The following is an 18,151-nucleotide window of genomic DNA, read 5'->3' on the forward strand; positions in this document are numbered from 1 at the left end:
GGCCCAGACAAACCAGATGCATGCTGCTGTGCGGAAACCGCCGGTCTGAACGTGGAGGCAGCCGCCCCACCGCCAGACCGCCGCCGCCATCTCCGCTATTCATTACAAGACAGCTATTAAAAATCAAACTAATCCATATAAACCAGAAGTAACGGAAGTATTACAATTCCTACAACAGGGTCTAAATCTAGGACTGGGAGTAAACAAACTTAAAGTACATATCTCCACAATATCAGCACTTACTGATCAAAGATTGGCACTTCACCCCCTGATCATCCAATTTATCAAAGCAGTAACAAAATTAAGGCCAGCAAAGAAAAAATCTGTATCCACAGTGGGATCTGCCGTTAGTATTAAAAGGATTAAGTAAACCACCATTTGAGCCATTACAGCAATGTACGCTACAGAATCTGACGACTAAAGTAGTATTCCTCATTGCGATCACTTCAGCTCGGAGAACCTCAGAAATACAAGCACTTTCTTGCGCTAATCCATATCTACAATTCTTTCAGGATAGAGTAACCCAAAGACCTGTACAGAAGTTCATTCCCAAAGTGGCAACCTCCTATCATTTTAATCAAGAGTGGAACTTACCAAATTCCATAGATGACACAATAGAGAATCCAAAATCTCTCGATATTCCTACAATATTGACAGATTACCTAGTAAGAACCAAGGAGATACGCAAAACGGAAAGACTGTTTATTATCCCGGCAGGATATAGAAAAGGTCATGCGGCTATAAGGACAATTGCCACTTGGTTGTTAAGAGCAATAAGAATAGCATATAAAAACGGACGGTAGGGAGCCACCGGAAGAAATAAAGGCCCATTCGACTAGGGAATATCCTCATCATGGGCAGCATATGCCAGGGTATCTCCAGAAACCATCTGCAGAGCAGCTAATTGGTCTACCATTCATACGTTCATAACTCATTATAAAGTTGATCCGGCAGCAGGTACAACTGTGGAATTCGGAAAAGAAGTGCTATCTTCTTTAAACATATCTAATATATGTACAAATGTTTAAATAAAGAATGATATTGTTTCAGCATTAAAGGTTGCCCACCCTATATTTATTTCGTTTTAATAGCTAAATCACATGGTATGCTGATGGGGATTTGTATAGGAAACAGGAAAATTGTATACTTACCTACCATAATTTTCCTTTCCTGTACAAATTCCACGTCAGCATACGGGATTTCCCACCCATTATTCAGTTAAAGAAAATAGGCCTAGTTACAAAAAGTGGTGAGCCAGGCAGCCATCTTCAAATTTATAGTTACATGTCCTGAGGGGGTTAGGGGGCGGGGCTCACCCCATGGTATGCTGACGTGGAATTTGTACAGGAAAGGAAAATTACGGTAGGTAACTATACAATTTTCCTGTTTTTCTGATGGGGAGTTCAGCTCCATAGAAAAGACTGGGAAGGTATGGCTCTCATACTACATGAAGGGTGGTAAGATTGGTCTGTGATCTTTCATTTTCCAAAGACTATAGTCTGATGTGTGTATGCACCCTTAGGAGTAAAAACACTTTGTTTACAACCAAAAATGTTCTCGTTTTAGCAACAAACGGGCTGAAGATGATCCTCTCAGTGAAACAGTCTAAGCAAGTATGGAGCTTTTCATCATGGCCACCAATTTATATACAAGAGGGCAGGGCATAGCCTCCCCTCCTATGATTGGTTGCTAGGGCCTGGCTGGGTTCCTCTGTTTGGCCCATGGAAGTCATTTCCGCCCATTTCTGCTAATCACGACCTAACCACGGCTTCTGCGCTGTTTTCACGAGCGTGAATGCCATCAGATTTTCGCATTCACGGTCTGCCGAAGCGCATTTTAGTGATTGAAAATGTATCCACGGAGTCAAATACCGGAGGAGAATAGCGAAAAAATGGTCGTGATCCAAGGCAATTCGTGATCACGAATCCACATCCGAGCACCACTGCGTACACATATCACTCAGCTACATTTGGGGCCTCTTACCGTCTGGATCTATGCGTCCTCATGAGGGCCGGTTCTAGACTTTTTGCTGCCTGAGGCAAACTTGTGAGGATGAGGCCACCCGATTTGGAATGATCGCACAGCACCCGACAATTTGCACCGCTTGTCATATGCAACCTCCCCCCCCAAAAAAAAAACACCCACAAAAATGCAAATACAAAACGCATGCGATTTTTCTGCATTTGTGGGAGCTTCCTGAAGATGGGTGGGGTGGGGGATTGACTAGATAACATACAGTATGTAAGGAGGCCATTAGTAATGACCCCACATTTTCTCATATCCGCTTTAATTGTTCTCCTGAGAGAGTTGTGGTGTTATGTAGACTGTTTATTTCCTTTTAAACAATACCAGTTGCCTGGCATTCCTGGTGATCTCTTTGGCTACCGTAGTGTCTGAATCACACAACTGAAACATGCAAACAGCTAATCCAGTCAGAAACATCTGATCTGCATGCTTGTTCAGTGTCTATGGCTAAAACTAAAGGTGCATACACACATCAGACTATAGTCTTTGGAAACTGAAAGATCACAGACCAATCTTACCACCCTTCATGTAGTATGAGAGCCATACCTTCACAGTCTATTCTATGGAGCTGAACTCCCCATCAGATAAAAATCTTTGCAAGATGCTGCACACAAAGATGCTGTACAGACACAACAGATCAGTATCTGTATAAGATCTGTTCCTGCCAAAAATCCATTCCTGCAAATTGCAATGATAGTCTATGAGATCTGCAGATCATCATACACACATGATTTAACTGACATTCATCTGCAGATCAAGCAATCATCCGCAGATCTGAAAATCCATCCTGGTGGATCTGATCTGCAGATGAATGTCAGTTAAATCATGTGTGTATGATGATCTGCAGATCTCATAGACTATCATTGCAATTTGCAGGAATGGATTTTTGGCAGGAACAGATCTTATACAGATACTGATCTGTTGTGTCTGTACAGCATCTTTGTGTGCAGCATCTTGCAAAGATTTTTTTCTGATGGGGAGTTCAGCTCCATAGAAAAGACTGTGAAGGTATGGCTCTCATACTACATGAAGGGTGGTGAGATTGGTCTGTGATCTTTCATTTTCCAAAGACTATAGTCTGATGTGTGTATGCACCTTAATAGAGACAGAGGATCTGCAGGACAGCCAGGCAATTGCCAGGCAAAGTGCATTGTTTAAAGAGGAAATAAATATGCCAGCCTCCATGTCCTTCTCCCTTTAGGTGTGTCAGGCTCAATATGTTCAATGAGCAGTACTGCAAGGAGTTAATAAGCTGACTCTTCTCAGAAATCTCCACACCCTTCCTATAATGTGAGACATTCTTTCACTTTCATTTCTGCTGCCTCCTCTCCAGCATGGCCTGCACTGATCTGAGTGAGGAGCTGAACTGCTCCCTCTGTCTGAACCTTTATGCGGACCCTGTGTCGCTGAAATGTGGGCACATCTTCTGCCAGGCCTGTATTGAGGCCGTCCTGGATAATCAAAAAGCTTCTGGACGTTATTCCTGCCCAGAATGTAGAACTGAGTATCTCCAGCGCCCAAAGCCAAAGAGGATCAGGAAGCTTTGTAACATAGTCGAACTTTACCAAGAGAACACCAAGATTCCATGTTCATTCTGTACTACTTCATCACCCAAACCTGCTGTGAAGACGTGTGTGAACTGTGAGTTCTCTCTGTGTGAAAAACATCTAACATCCCATAACAGAACCAAAGCGGATCATGTTTTAGTAGAACCCACCACTTCATTTGAAATAAAGAAATGTGCTATCCACAAGAAACCGTTGGAGTTCTACTGCACTGAAGATGATACCTGTCTGTGTACATATTGTTTTTGGGTTGGAGAGCATAAAGGACATGACGTAATCTCTCTAGAAGATGCTGCTAATAAAAAAAAGGAGACTCTGAGAAATCAGGTAGATAAACTGACTCCAAGGATACAGAAAATTGACCAAAAAGTCCACAGTCTGCAGGACCACAGCAGGAAATTGAAAGGAAAATCAGATCTTGAAAAACAAAAAGCAACTGACTTGTACAAAGAGATCAGAAGACATCTACAGGTCCAGGAGACACAAGTCCAGAACAAGATCTCCAGTTGGGAACAACAAATTCAGGTCACCGTTTCTGATAGGATCAAGAAGCTGGTATCACAAAAAGATAATCTATCCGGGAAGAAGGATCTCATTGAACAGCTAATTCTCATCCCAGATCCAGTAAATCTTCTTCAACAGAAGTCACCAGATGTAGATGATCTCTGTAAAAATCAGGACCTGGAAGAAAATAAAGATGCTTCTGTCCCTGATCTGGATGGGGCCCTGGTCTCAATGACCGTACACAAATCCATCACAGATTTTATCAACAATGCAAACCTAAAAGCTGCATCCTATATAGCCAAGGTGTCAGACATGCTTCTAGATGGCAACAGTGCGCATGTAAATGTCACTGTCTCGGATGACCGAAAAATGGCATCATCTTCAACCACACCTCAGACTAAAACAGAATTACCAGGTAGATTTAAATACTGGAGTCAAGTGACGAGCACCAAGAACTTCCCTTCAGGTCGGCACTACTGGGAAGTAGAAATCGGTGGCTCTGGAGTATGTGAACTTGGAATATGCTACACGAGTATGGAAAGGCAAGGAGAGACCTCCAGCATTGGAGATAACCAGAAGTCCTGGGGTTTGCGTATCACAGAAAGGAAGTTTACAGCTGTTCATAATTCATCTCAACAGCAGCTTCCTCGCGAGTCCTCCTGCACGAGATACTGGGTATATCTGGATTACGGATCTGGACGCTTATCTTTCTACCAATTGTGTGATCCCATCCTACACCTGTACACCTTCACTGCCACCTTTACAGAGCCCTTACATGCTGCCTTCTTTGTGGATGATGGTGCCTGGGTGAAGATCTGCAGTTAAAGTGAACCTCAAGTGGATGTGAGTTGTAAAATGAAATAATGCTGGGTGAACTTATAACTTTTATGACTTCCTGTGCAGCCCCTGATATCCCTCCTGTTATCTGCTTTGCCATCCTTCTTTACTAAAACATGTGAGCATTTGCACTGGGTAGTCAGGAAAGCCACATGCCCAGTAGAAGGAATCGCTTACTGGACATGTAGGGTTCTGAACTCTTGCATGCCCAGAATGCATTTAGTTACAAGCTCCTCCTGTACAAATTATTCAAAAGGCCACCAGTCGAATAATTAAAGAAGTAGAAATAGAGAACAGGTGGGACACTGTTATGGACACAAGTTATAGAAACACCCACTATTGCTTTTGTTTTAAAGGACACTTGACGTAAGAGAGATATGGTGGCTGCTGCCATATTTATTTTCTTGTAAACAGTGCACATTGCCCGGCTGACCTGCTGATCTTCTGCCTCTAATACAGGGTTAATTGTTATCCATAGACCCTGACCAAGCATGCAGCAGACTAGGTGTTTGACATTATTGTCAGATCTGGCATGATTAGCTGCAGCTTGTTTCTGGTGTGATCCAGACACTACCAAAGTCAAATAGACCAGCAGGGCTGCCAGGCAGCTGGTATTGTTTAAACCTTTGGGAATGGACGGCTCTGGGCTCTGAAGGACGGCATGAGAGTGTGGTGGCGAATCATTGGAATCTAGGTCCTGTCAGAGCTGCACTGGCAGAACGTAGATTCCAACTATGGAACTATTCCAACTAGTTCCGGAATAGGTTAAAAGGAAATAAATATGGCAGCCTCCATTCTTGCTTCAGGTTCCCATTAATTGGTTGGCTCACTTCAGGTACCTTTTAAAAGGTCACTCCACCCTTTAAAGGTTTTTTTTAAGGATATCTACTTAATATCTTGTTCAGAATATCTTCTAAAGGTTTTTTTTTTGGGGGGGGGGGGGGGATTACATTTTTCTTGAATGTCTGGTTTACTGTATTTCCCAATACCTACTACAGACAAAGTTTGGATGGATTAGAAATGATTTGGATGCGGACTACTGATTTAAATAGGTTGCAATTCCGCATCTGAAATTACAAGTAGAAAACGGCTGTGATTCATGGCTAATGGAAATAGGCTCGTAATGATTTAAAGGCAGTGATGGGAAAATGTAAAGGACAATCTGGGACCCTCTTGCTGCTAGACAAGGTCCTCATTAGAACTCAGTAACATCACCAAACCTTTAAAATGTATTTAAAAATGAGCTGCAATAAAAGAAATCTCAGAGAGGTGATTTTTTTTTTAATTCACCCTTTTTTAAGGTGCAACCAGTGCTTATGGGAGTACATCTCGTTACTGATACTTGGGTCCCCTACACAACTGCCATTAATGCATACTTTATCACTGCCTCGGCCTAGCTAATGGGACTTGAGGAGGGGTCAGAATCTCTTAGTATTTGGTTTGCATTTCAGAGACATGTACTGTATATGTAAGTACGTATAACATGTGCAGCAGAATGAGAACCTGTAGTTAGGTAAAGGTTACCAAAGTGCCAATAGCTGCAACCATAGGGAACACAAGGTTTCAGCACATACCTATACATTATTATTATTATTATTATTATTATCAGGTCTCTGGCTGAGTATCCCAGCAGTACTTGGTGTGTAAACAAGTGACTCAGGCTACAAGCTGGAGCTACAGCACTCATGTCCCACGATGCAGTGTGTGCGTTTTAGTGACCTTCAGCCATTGGGCTATCAGCTGTGTTGTGTCAAAACATCATGTTTCCTTAGGGTCCTTTTTCACTAGCAGCGATTGCGATGCTGAATCGTAAAATCGCTACAGTTTGTGTTTTAACATAGGAATCGCGGTAGGTAATTTCCACTACTGCAATTCGTTTTTACTGAAACGCAATCGCGCCGCGGATCGATTTTTGCCGCGATTTTGCTATGCAGTCCAGTGCATAGCAAAATCGAGATCGCAAACGCCGGGGAAATTTGTTACTTTGCTGAATCGCAATCGCTAGCGTTCAGCGCGAACGCTAGTGGTTGCTAGTGGAAAAGGGCCCTACAGAGCAGGAGAGGGCACAATGGCCTCAATTCTGGTAGCTATGTGAGGTAAATATTTTTTTTTGTAGGTAAAATACCTCATGCGATATCTTCCTTTTTTTTTTTTTAGCAATTCTGAGAGATTTTTCTGCATTTCCGAACATGCGGTAAAACGTGGTAAATTGTGTGGTAAAAAAAGTGCGGTATTTCAGCGGTAAGCATATAGTAAATATAATAGTAGTCTTTAATTGTCTTTCATAAGTTAGGAGACTCTTTGGAAGATTTTTTTTTTTTTTTTTAGGTAGGAAGGTGTATTTGATTATGTAGCAACCTATGAAAAGTATATTTAGGCATCCCCTATAAAAAAAATCCAGTAAATATTTGGAGTTTTATTTTTACTATTCTTTTCTATTACACAGCCTGACTAGGAACTCCACTGAAAACTGCAGAATTCACACAAATTGACTTTACCTCCAGGTACAGGCAGGTCTTCAACTGATCGGTAAATGATGTGCTAACATGCCCCCTAATTATCATGAGAATAGCTATTTTCGGTAAAATGAATGCACATTACCTCACAAATTACCTCATAATTTACCTGGGAGGCTGGGTGCACACATGGCTGTGCATGAAAGGGCGAGTTTTCTGTTGTGTGCGGTTTTTTTGTGTTTGCATTGGTATTTTTTCCCTGCGTATGCGCTTTTCAAGCATTTTGTGTGCGTTTTTATGCATTTGCGGTTCGCAGTTTTGTATGCATTTTCCATGCGTTTTTATAATGTGTTTTATGCAAATCACTAGGAAGACATCAGGAAGCGGAAATACATCACCAAACATTTTTTTTTTAAACGCATGGAAAATGCATGAAAAAACGCATACCATTGCATCACCATTGATTTTGTGTGTTTTTAATGCATTTTTTAAAACAATGCAACAAAACCAGCGTTTTTAAAAACGCATATGCGGTTTTATATGCGGCCCATTGACTTGCATTAGCGGCAAAAACGTTTCTGCTATGTGTGTCCCTAGCCTAAAACCTACCAGAATTGCTAAATGTCCTCCCTCATAAGGTAAATTACCATACTTTGTTCACAGTGGACGTTGCGTTGTATTCACTGTGAAAACAGGAAAGCAACAGAGTGGAAAAGTCGCACTGCACAGGTGACCATTGCATCACACACACAGTGAAGCATGTAGTCAATGAAAAGTATGCTTCTCTGCAGGGCCGGATTTACCATAAGGCACTGTAGGCACATGCCAAGTACCGCCCTCCCTTCCTATGCAGTCCTGAGTGGAGTGTAAATAAAAGGTTACTCACCAGGGTCTTGGCATTCCACTGACCACTCCTCCCTTTAGTCAGCGCACCTTGAGATACCTAATACGAAGGGGCACCTGTAGCTACCTATGAAAGGCAGGGGAAGTAAGGTAGAAGTAACAGCTTGGCCAGCCTGCACACTTGCGGTTCGGCGGGGGGTTTGTAGGTTCATGAAGGGCAACATCTAGGGTGCCAGGCGATCTTTGCCTGTAGGCTCATGTGATGTAAATCCGGGCCTGCTTCACTGTCATTGTTAATGTCCGCATTATGGGGTAATGCATGACACACTCCGTTACCTCGCACCGCACTGGATGCACTGTGACTGTTGCATAGGTTTTTCATTGCAGTGCGACTTTCCCCATTACTAGTATGTGTCTGTTCCACAACTTCCCATTATGAATGTAGCTTAAACGTTAGGTTTCATAATTAAATTAATGTTGTTATATTGCTTTTATTTTAAGATACTGGTGGGTTAAAGGGAGTCCTTCCATTTTTATATGCTATACAAGGTGGTGCACGAAAGGCCGGCCTAGCTGCCTGCCACAAGCATACAGGCAGTCGCTAGCTGATCCCTTGCTGTGAGTGTCCTCTCCTGCTGTCACCTGCATTTGCTGCTGTATGGGTAACGCTCTCATACGGCCACAAATGCAGGCGACACGGGCTTCAGTTAACCCGGTGACGACACACACAGCAGGGGTGGAGTTAGAGGCGCAGGAGAGCGGCTGGCCGGCGTTTGCTTGTATACTCACACTTGTGGCAGGCAGCAAGAACGGTCTTTTGTGCGCCACCCTGTATAACATACAGCTATAGATGGCAAAAAAAAAAAAGTTTGTAATCTAAAGGTGCCTATTAATGATACAATCATGATTGTACAATATTACCAATTCTAATAATATAGTATGAGTGACTACCAAAAGTATCCATTGAAAGCAGTGTAACAATGGCTCTGTGATCCCCACTGACGGGGCTAAGAGGGCCCACTCTTGTGGTCACTTGCAGAGCAGTGGAGGAGGACTATCCACAATATTCATTTACCCCTCGACTACAATACATAGATTTGAAAAAGATTGTAGAATAAATATTGTATTATTGATAGGTAACTTAACTCTTGAAGTGAATGGTGTCTTTGTATATCTATAAACAAATTCTAGCTTGATTATAAACATTTTATCGTGTGTGTGTGTGTGTGTGTGTGTGTGTGTGTGTGTGTGTGTGTGTGTGTGTGTGTGTGTGTGTGTGTGTGTGTGTGTGTGTGTGTGTGTGTGTGTGTGTGTGTGTGTGTGTGTGTGTGTGTGTGTGTGTGTGTGTGTGTGTGTGTGTGTGTGTGTGTGTGTGTGTGTGTGTGTGTGTGTGTGTGTGTGTGTGTGTGTGTGTGTGTGTGTATATTGATATATTGATTTGTCAAACCTCTATAAGGTGAGCCAGTGATGATATAAAAGTAGAACTGTCATTCTCTAAACTGATAGATTTCTGTTGGTTATGCTTATCCTGTGGCTTCACCATGGGACATACTGGGCTTCAGCCTTCTTTGCTTTTCGGTAGATTCAACCATTCTAAATGAATTAGCCGATGTTGCTTGATAAATTGTGAGGGTGATCACTGAAAATGCAAACGCTTTTTGATGCCAGCCAACAAAGGATCAATAGTCTAGCAATATATTGAGCATTAGGAAACCATACAGAGGCAAACATGGAATCCTGGAGCCCAGTCATTTAGTCATGTATATCTGCCTAGCCTAAGGGCCCTTTTCCACTAGAGCGATTGTGATTGCTGAATCGCAAAATCGCAAATCGCTAGTGATTTTTAAATCGCTAGAGTTGTTACTTTATCATATAAATCACGAGAAGTATTTTCCACTACAGTGATTCGATTTGGAAATCGCTAATCGCAAATCGCAATCGCTTGCTGGAGCGATTTTTACAATGATAATGCAATGCAAATGAAAATCGCAATCGCATAACAGATGAAAAATCGCAATCGCTGGCGTTTGTGATTTGTGATTGCGATTGCTAGTGGAAAAGGGCCCTAAGTGTCAGCTCATTGCCCTTTGTCCAACCGCTGCCCTTCTCCAGAGCCAAACACTAACCATAATGCTGGGTACACACGATGCAATTTCTCATCCCATCGGTAATCTGACAGGAAGTTGCATCTTGTGTACATGCCCAAACTTCTCCTGATCAATAACGGGAACAATTTTCCCATGATGACATGTCAGAAATAATTTTCCAATTCCCGTCGATCGGACAGGAAACAGTATTGTGTGTACCCAGCATTCAAATCTAAAACCTCTAACCTTGTGCTTTTGCCTAAATATCAAACTCATAAGAGGCTAAGCACAGTTTTCCGGTCTCTGCCTGCCACCGGGAAAAAACCATCCCTAATAATGGATATCAGCATTTGGGATGATACACATGGTGATTGTTAGCAGCATTTATTCAATGCAAAGGTTACGGGGGTGTAGAGGGCTAAATATTTACCAGATGGGCCTTTGGTTGTTGCAGTTCTAAATGCTGGAACCAGAAACAAGTAAAACAACTAGTGTTAGGGGCATTTATGTTTGAATTGTAATATTTGATTTGTAATCTTGAAAAACCGGAATCAATAAACAATTTGTATATCAAGGAACATTTGTTAAGATGATTATTTTGGAGGGCTTAGAAACATAAAACATGAAAAAGTGTTAAACCTGAACTGTATTAATATCCTATATAAATTGTACTACTTTATTAGTACATCCCTCTCTGAGTCCCATGGGTGCTCTGCGGTTCCTGTAATAGAAGTGCTTTAGTTCCTTCTGATGTTTCATTCCAGCATCTACAGCAGTCTCCAGTGCGGCACAGGCAGGGATTGCCTGATGCATGTGCTTGCTGGTTGCTTGAACTGGTGCTAAAATAACACTAACCTCCCCCTGAAGCAGCATCTTCTACGAATCCTGCATCCTCTGTGTACGGCTTCCGGTAAGTCACCTGACCTGCATCAGGTCAGGTCACACACTGCGAGCCGTGTATGGACGCTAGAACAGAGGCATATCTACAGGGGTACAGGCATGGCTTGTGCCATGGGCACCACAGCACCATGCATGCCTTCTCACATGCCTGCCTGACACTCAGAAACTAAGAACATTAGGCTGTTCTCAGGAGATAATAGATACACTAGTACAGGCAAGGAAAAGCACAACGAACTCTACTTACTACCGCATATGGTCTAAGTTTATGGAGACATGTAACGATCGGTGTCAGCACACAGAGAGAATCTGATTATTGATGATCTGCAGAATCATCAACAATACAGATGTATACCTGATTATGGATGATCTGCAGACTCACCAATAATACAAGTATGACTAACCTCTGGACACCTAATGAAGTGCAACTGTAGGCTATCTCCCGTGGGGCGGGAGATACAGATAACTTTGGCCAGAGACCACCTGAGGAGCAGGTGGCCCTCGGCTATGCAGGGACTATCTCCTTAAGAGAGGGGATAGAGATAATCTGGCAGCCAGTGATTCCCTGGTAAACTGGTAATCAGACTGTACTGCAGCCAGGGGACTCCTATGGGATAGAGGCCACTGGCTGCACTGCAGGAAGGACTCTCTGAGGAGCAAGAGGTCCTTGCAGCTAACTGACACTTGGTGGAATAGTGTCACGGGTAGTACAGACAGACTGAACACTCAAGGGATGAGTGACAGCCAGAAGGGTCGGGCAGGCCAGGTCGGCAACACACTAGCAGATAAGGTACAAAGACAGGAGGCTGATTCGGTAACCGGGTACAGGCAAGGTTGGCAACTGGTAGGCAGATAGGTAGAGGTACCGAATCAGAAAGCAAGAGAGAGGTAAACAGAGGAAATGGTCATAACAGATATAAGCACAATCCTAGTCTGAGGTGTGAGGTCCTTGGTCTCGACACCCAGGAACTAGTCTAAGGAGAACTGGTCTAAAGTATAACACAGCAATGACACAGTAATCCTAAGCTTGGGTGTGAGGTCCTTGGTCTCAACACCCTGGAATTGGTCTAAAGTATAACACAGTAATGACACAGTAATCCTAAGCTTGGGTGTGAGGTCCTTGGTCTCAACACCCTGGAACTGGTCTAAAGTATAACACAGTAAATAACAAGAGCGTAATCTGGCTAAGTGTGAATTCCCAGGTCCACCTGGTTCTAACACACTGTAGGATCTGACTGAGGTCTGAGTGCTCACACGTAAGTATTCGCAACGGCAGACAACCAGCAACTGACCAGCAAGATCTATATATACTACAGCGCTCCTCAGCGCCGCCACCAGCCATTCAGCCAATCAGGAGTTCCGCTGGAATCAGCTGATCATCCTGATCAGCTGATACCTCTCCTGCTGGCATAAAGGTCCTGTCTTCTAGCACGCGCGTAGCTCTCCATCTGTGTGCACTAAAAGGCCCAGGCAAACCAGACGCATACTGCTGTGCGGAAACCGCCGGTCTGAACGCGGAGGCAGCCGCCCGGCCGCCAGACTGCCGCCGGCATCTCCGCTATTCATTACAAGACAGCTATTAAACATCAAACTAATCCATATAAACCAGAAGTAGTGTTGGGCGAACAGTGTTCGCCACTGTTCGGGTTCTGCAGAACATCACCCTGTTCGGGTGATGTTCGGGTTCGGCCGAACACCTGATGGTGTTCGGCCAAACTGTTCGGCCATATGGCCGAACTAAGAGCACATGGCCGAACGTTACCCGAACGTTCGGCTAGCGCTGTGATTGGCCGAACGGGTCACGTGTAGTGTTGGGCGAACATCTAGATGTTCGGGTTCGGGCCGAACATGGCCGAACTCCGAACATAATGGAAGTCAATGGGGACCCGAACTTTTGTGCTTTGTAAAGCCTCCTTATATGCTACATACCCCAAATTTACAGGGTATGTGCACCTTGGGAGTGGGTACAAGAGGAAAAATTTTTTTAGCAAAGAGAGCTTATAGTTTTTGAGAAAATCGATTTTAAAATTTCAAAGGGAAAACTGTCTTTTAAATGCGGGAAATGTCTGTTTTCTTTGCACAGGTAACATGCTTTTTGTCGGCATGCAGTCATAAATGTAATACATATAAGAGGTTCCAGGAAAAGGGACCGGTAACGCTAACCCAGCAGCAGCACACGTGATGGAACAGGAGGAGGGTGGCGCAGGAAGAAAAGGTCACGCTTTGAGACACAACAACCCAGGCCTTGCATGAGGACAAGAAGCGTGCGGATAGCAATTTGCATTTTGTCGCCATGCAGTCATAAATGTAATACAGATGAGAGGTTCAATAAACAGGGACCGGAAACGCTAACCCATCACAGATGTTCATTGTTCATGTTACTTGGTTGGGGTCCGGGAGTGTTGCGTAGTCGTTTCCAATCCAGGATTGATTCATTTTAATTTGAGTCAGACGGTCTGCATTTTCTGTGGAGAGGCGGATACGCCGCCGATCTGTGACGATGCCTCCGGCAGCACTGAAACAGCGTTCCGACATAACGCTGGCTGCCGGGCAAGCCAGCACCTCTATTGCGTACATTGCCAGTTTGTGCCAGGTGTCTAGCTTCGATACCCAATAGTTGAAGGGTGCAGATGGATTGTTCAACACAGCTACGCCATCTGACATGTAGTCCTTGACCATCTTCTCCAGGCGATCGGTGTTGGAGGTGGATCTGCACGCTTGCTGTTCTGTGTGCTGCTGCATGGGTGTCAGAAAATTTTCCCACTCCAAGGACACTGCCGATACCATTCCCTTTTGGGCACTAGCTGCGGCTTGTGTTGTTTGCTGCCCTCCTGGTCGTCCTGGGTTTGCGGAAGTCAGTCTGTCGGCGTACAACTGGCTAGAGGAGGGGGAGGATGTCAATCTCCTCTCTAAAGTCTCCACAAGGGCCTGCTGGTATTCTTCCATTTTGACCTGTCTGGCTCTTTCTTCAAGCAGTTTTGGAACATTGTGTTTGTACCGTGGATCCAGAAGGGTATAAACCCAGTAATTGGTGTTGTCCAGAATGCGCACAATGCGTGGGTCGCGTTCAATGCAGTCCTAGGCCGAAGAGGTCATAGCCTAGGGTCACAAAACCTGTTTATTTGGGCAATTTTAATGGTGGCGAGTCTGACGTACATAAATCGCAGCAATGGCCGTTAGCAACGTCTGAATCTCACGAAATGTCTCATGCAGGTAGAAGACATATTGTTAGACTATTTCAAATGAAGTGGTGGGTTCTACTAAAACATGATCCGCTTTGGTTCTGTTATGAGATGTTAGATGTTCTTCACACAGAGAGAACGCACAGTTCACACACGTCTTCACAGCAGGTTTAGGTGGTGAAGTAGTACAGAATGAACATGGAATCTTGCGGTTCTCCTGGTAAAGTTCGACTATGTTACAAAGCTTCCTGATCCTCTCTGGCTTTGGGCGCTGGAGATACTCAGTTCTACATTCTGGGCAGGAATAACGTCCAGAAGCCTTTTGATTATCCAGGACGGCCTCAATACAGGCCTGGCAGAAGATGTGCCCACATTTCAGCGACACAGGGTCCGCATAAAGGCTCAGACAGAAGGAGCAGTTCAGCTCCTCGCTCAGATCAGTGCAGGCCAGTGGCGTAGCTAAGGAGCTGTGGGCCCCGATGCAAGTTTTACAATGGGGCCCCCCCAAGCACTCTATACATAACAATTGATACGGCGCACCAAAACATGCCAATGGCAACTACAGTGTCAGAGGTGCAAGAAGGGGATGGGGAACAGTTTGTTAATGATTACCACTATTCAAAGCATCTATAGAAGGGATTATTATGAGCACAGGACCACTAGAGAGCTAATACTGTAGTTGAAAGAGGGCCCCTCTGGCCCAAGGGCCCCGATGCGGTCGCAACCTCTGCAACCCCTATTGCTACGCCCCTGGTGCAGGCCATGCTGGAGAGGAGGCAGCAGAAATGAAAGTGAAAAAATGTCTCACATTATAGGAAGGGTGTGGAGATTTCTGAGAAGAGTCAGCTTATTAACTCCTTGCAGTACTGCTCATTGAACATATTGAGCCTGACACACCTAAAGGGAGAAGGACATGGAGGCTGGCATATTTATTTCCTCTTTAAACAATGCACTTTGCCTGGCAATTGCCTGGCTGTCCTGCAGATCCTCTGTCCAGTGGCGTACCTAGGGCATTTGGCACCCGGTGCTGGGTATTAAAAGACACCCCCCCCCCCTAAAAATGGGCGTGGCCACAACCTGCGGCGTGTTTCGCAGCAAAACAATGGGCGTGTTCATGACCATATGAGGGCGGAGCTAACTGTATTTTAAAGTATTAGCTAGTATAGTTGCCCCCAGTATAGCTGCCCCCAGTGGAGCTAGTATAGTTAGAGCTAGTATAGTTAGAGCTAGTATAGTTGCCCCCAGTATAGCTAGTTTAGTTGCCCCCAGTATAGCTAGTATATTTGCCCCCAGTGTAGCTAGTATATTTGCCCCCAGTATAGCTAGTATAGCTGACCCCAGTATAGCTGCCCCCAATATAGCTAGTATAGCTGCCCCAAGTATAGCTAGTTTAGCTGCCCCCAGTATAGCTAGTATAGCTGCCCCCAGTATAGCTGCCCGCAGTATAGCTGCCCCCAGTATAGCTAGTAAAGCTGCCCCCAGTATAGCTAGTTTAGTTGCCCCCAGTATAGCTGCCCTCAGTATAGCTAGTTTAGTTGCCCCCAGTATAGCTAGTATAGCTGCCCCCAGTATAGCTAGTATAGCTGCCCCCCAGTATTGCTAGTATAGCTGCCCCCCAGTATAGCTAGTATAGCTGCCCCCAGTATAGCTAGTATAGCTGCCCCCCAGTATAGCTAGTATAGCTGCCCCCCAGTATAGCTAGTATAGCTGCCCCCAGTATAGCTAGTATAGCTGCCCCCAGTATAGCTAGTATAGCTGCCCCAAGTATAGCTAGTATAGCTGCCCCCTGTATAGCTGCCCCCAGTATAGCTGCCCCCCAGTATAGCTGCCCCCCAGTATAGCTGCCCCCCAGTATAGCTAGTATAGCTGCCCCCAGTCCAACAGGGGGAGAGATGTAGGGAACCCATCTTTGGAGCCCAAGTCTAACAATATGTCTTCTACCTGCATGAGACATTTCGTGAGATTCAGACGTTGCTAACGGCCATTGCTGCGATTTATGTACGTCAGACTCGCCACCATTGAAATTGCCCAAATAAACAGGTTTTGTGACCCTAGGCTATGACCTCTTCGGCCTAGGACTGCATTGAACGCGACCCACGCATTGTGCGCATTCTGGACAACACCAATTACTGGGTTTATACCAGGGGTCTCAAACTCAATTTACCGGGGGGCCGCAGGAGGCAAAGTCAGGATGAGGGAGGGCCGCATAAGGGATTTCACAAAAAAAGTGCTCAAATGTCATTATTAACAGTTTTAATTATTTCTTATGAACATATTAACAGTTTTAATTATTTCGTATGAACATATTAACAGTTTTATTATTTTTTATGAACATGAAGTGTCCAGAACATGAATAGAACAGAAAGGAAAACGTGTAAAAGTAAAGAGTTAATGGCTCATTAGCAAAAGGTTTTGCATCAGGTTTCAGCCCACATAATGACTAACTCTTTCTGTGGGAACATATACCTGTGCAGCAATCTCATGCTTAATGTCACTCAGTCACTGTTGTGACATCAATCAGCAGCTCCCGCCCCCCACCACACATTGACTGTTATTCAAAATTTTCACTGAAGCAATCTTTTTTTCCTATTCCTAAATTTAACTTACAGTTCGTTCCAGTGGTCCCATACGAGTGATCCGCCGCGTCCCCGCCTTGAAACGAGGGCTGCAGAGCCCCCAAATCGCGCTGGAGGGGAATCCTGGAAGGGGCAGAGCTGTCAGCTTCAGCTCTGCCCCTCCTGACGTCAATCGCGGCGCATCACCGCCTCTGCCCGCCCCTCTCCCTTTTCCTTCACAGAGAGGGGCGGGCAGAGGCGGTGATGCGCCGCGATTGACGTCAGGAGGGGCAGAGCTGAAGCTGACAGCTCTGCCCCTTCCAGGATTGCCCCCCGGCCGATTTGGGGGCTCTGCAGCCCTCGTTTCGAGGCTGGGACGCGGCGGATCACTCCTATGGGACCACTGAAGCGAACTGTAAGTTAAATTTAAATACAAGATAGTTCGCTTCAGTGAGATGGATGCGGCGGCGATGCGGATGCGGCAGATCATATGGGACGGCGCGGGCCACAAAATACTGCATCGAGGGCCGCAAGTGGACCGCGGGCCGCGAGTTTGAGACCCATGGTTTATACCCTTCTGGATCCACGGTACAAACACAATGTTCCAAAACTGCTTGAAGAAAGAGCCAGACAGGTCAAAATGGAAGAATACCAGCAGGCCCTTGTGGAGACTTTAGAGAGGAGATTGACATCCTCCCCCTCCTCTAGCCAGTTGTACGCCGACAGACTGACTTCCGCAAACCCAGGACGACCAGGAGGGCAGCAAACAACACAAGCCGCAGCTAGTGCCCAAAAGGGAATGGTATCGGCAGTGTCCTTGCTAGAAAATTTGGTACTGCTGAGCCATTGCCCTTTGAAAAGATGTGAGATTTTGGAAAGTGAAATAGGGAGGCAATGAAATCCTATGGGGGATTTTACCAATTTTGGACTCCTGTAACTCTGGTTTGCAGAGATGTAGGGACCCCATCTTTGGAATCCAAGTCTAACAATATGTCTTCTACCTGCATGAGACATTTTGTGAGATTCAGACGTTGCTAACGGCCATTGCTGAGATTTATGTACGCCACCATCACTACCATTGAAATAGCCCAAATAAACAGGTTTTTGTGACCCTAGGCTATGACCTCTTCGGCCTAGGGGCCCGAAACTCACCAGTCATGTTCCCCCTAAGGGTCCCTACAATGCTGGAAAATTTGGTAC

The 18,151-nt window shown here is 44.9% G+C and overlaps 1 protein-coding gene across 1 annotated transcript; it reads left to right on the forward strand.

Moving 5' to 3' along the window:
- Nucleotides 1-3,359: 3,359 nt before the first annotated feature.
- Nucleotides 3,360-4,919, forward strand: LOC137526084 (E3 ubiquitin/ISG15 ligase TRIM25-like). Its single transcript, XM_068247300.1, has one exon. It carries the CDS (start codon nt 3,360-3,362, stop codon nt 4,917-4,919), a length of 1,560 nt encoding a protein of 519 aa, XP_068103401.1.
- Nucleotides 4,920-18,151: the final 13,232 nt, after the last annotated feature.

Source organism: Hyperolius riggenbachi, chromosome 7, assembly GCF_040937935.1.
Source record: "Hyperolius riggenbachi isolate aHypRig1 chromosome 7, aHypRig1.pri, whole genome shotgun sequence".
NCBI classification, from domain to species: Eukaryota; Metazoa; Chordata; class Amphibia; order Anura; family Hyperoliidae; genus Hyperolius; species Hyperolius riggenbachi.

What these genes read in the sequence shown, in the direction of transcription:
- LOC137526084 (XM_068247300.1), top strand. Translation starts at nt 3,360, where the DNA reads ATGGCCTGCACTGATCTGAGTGAGGAGCTGAACTGCTCCCTCTGTCTG.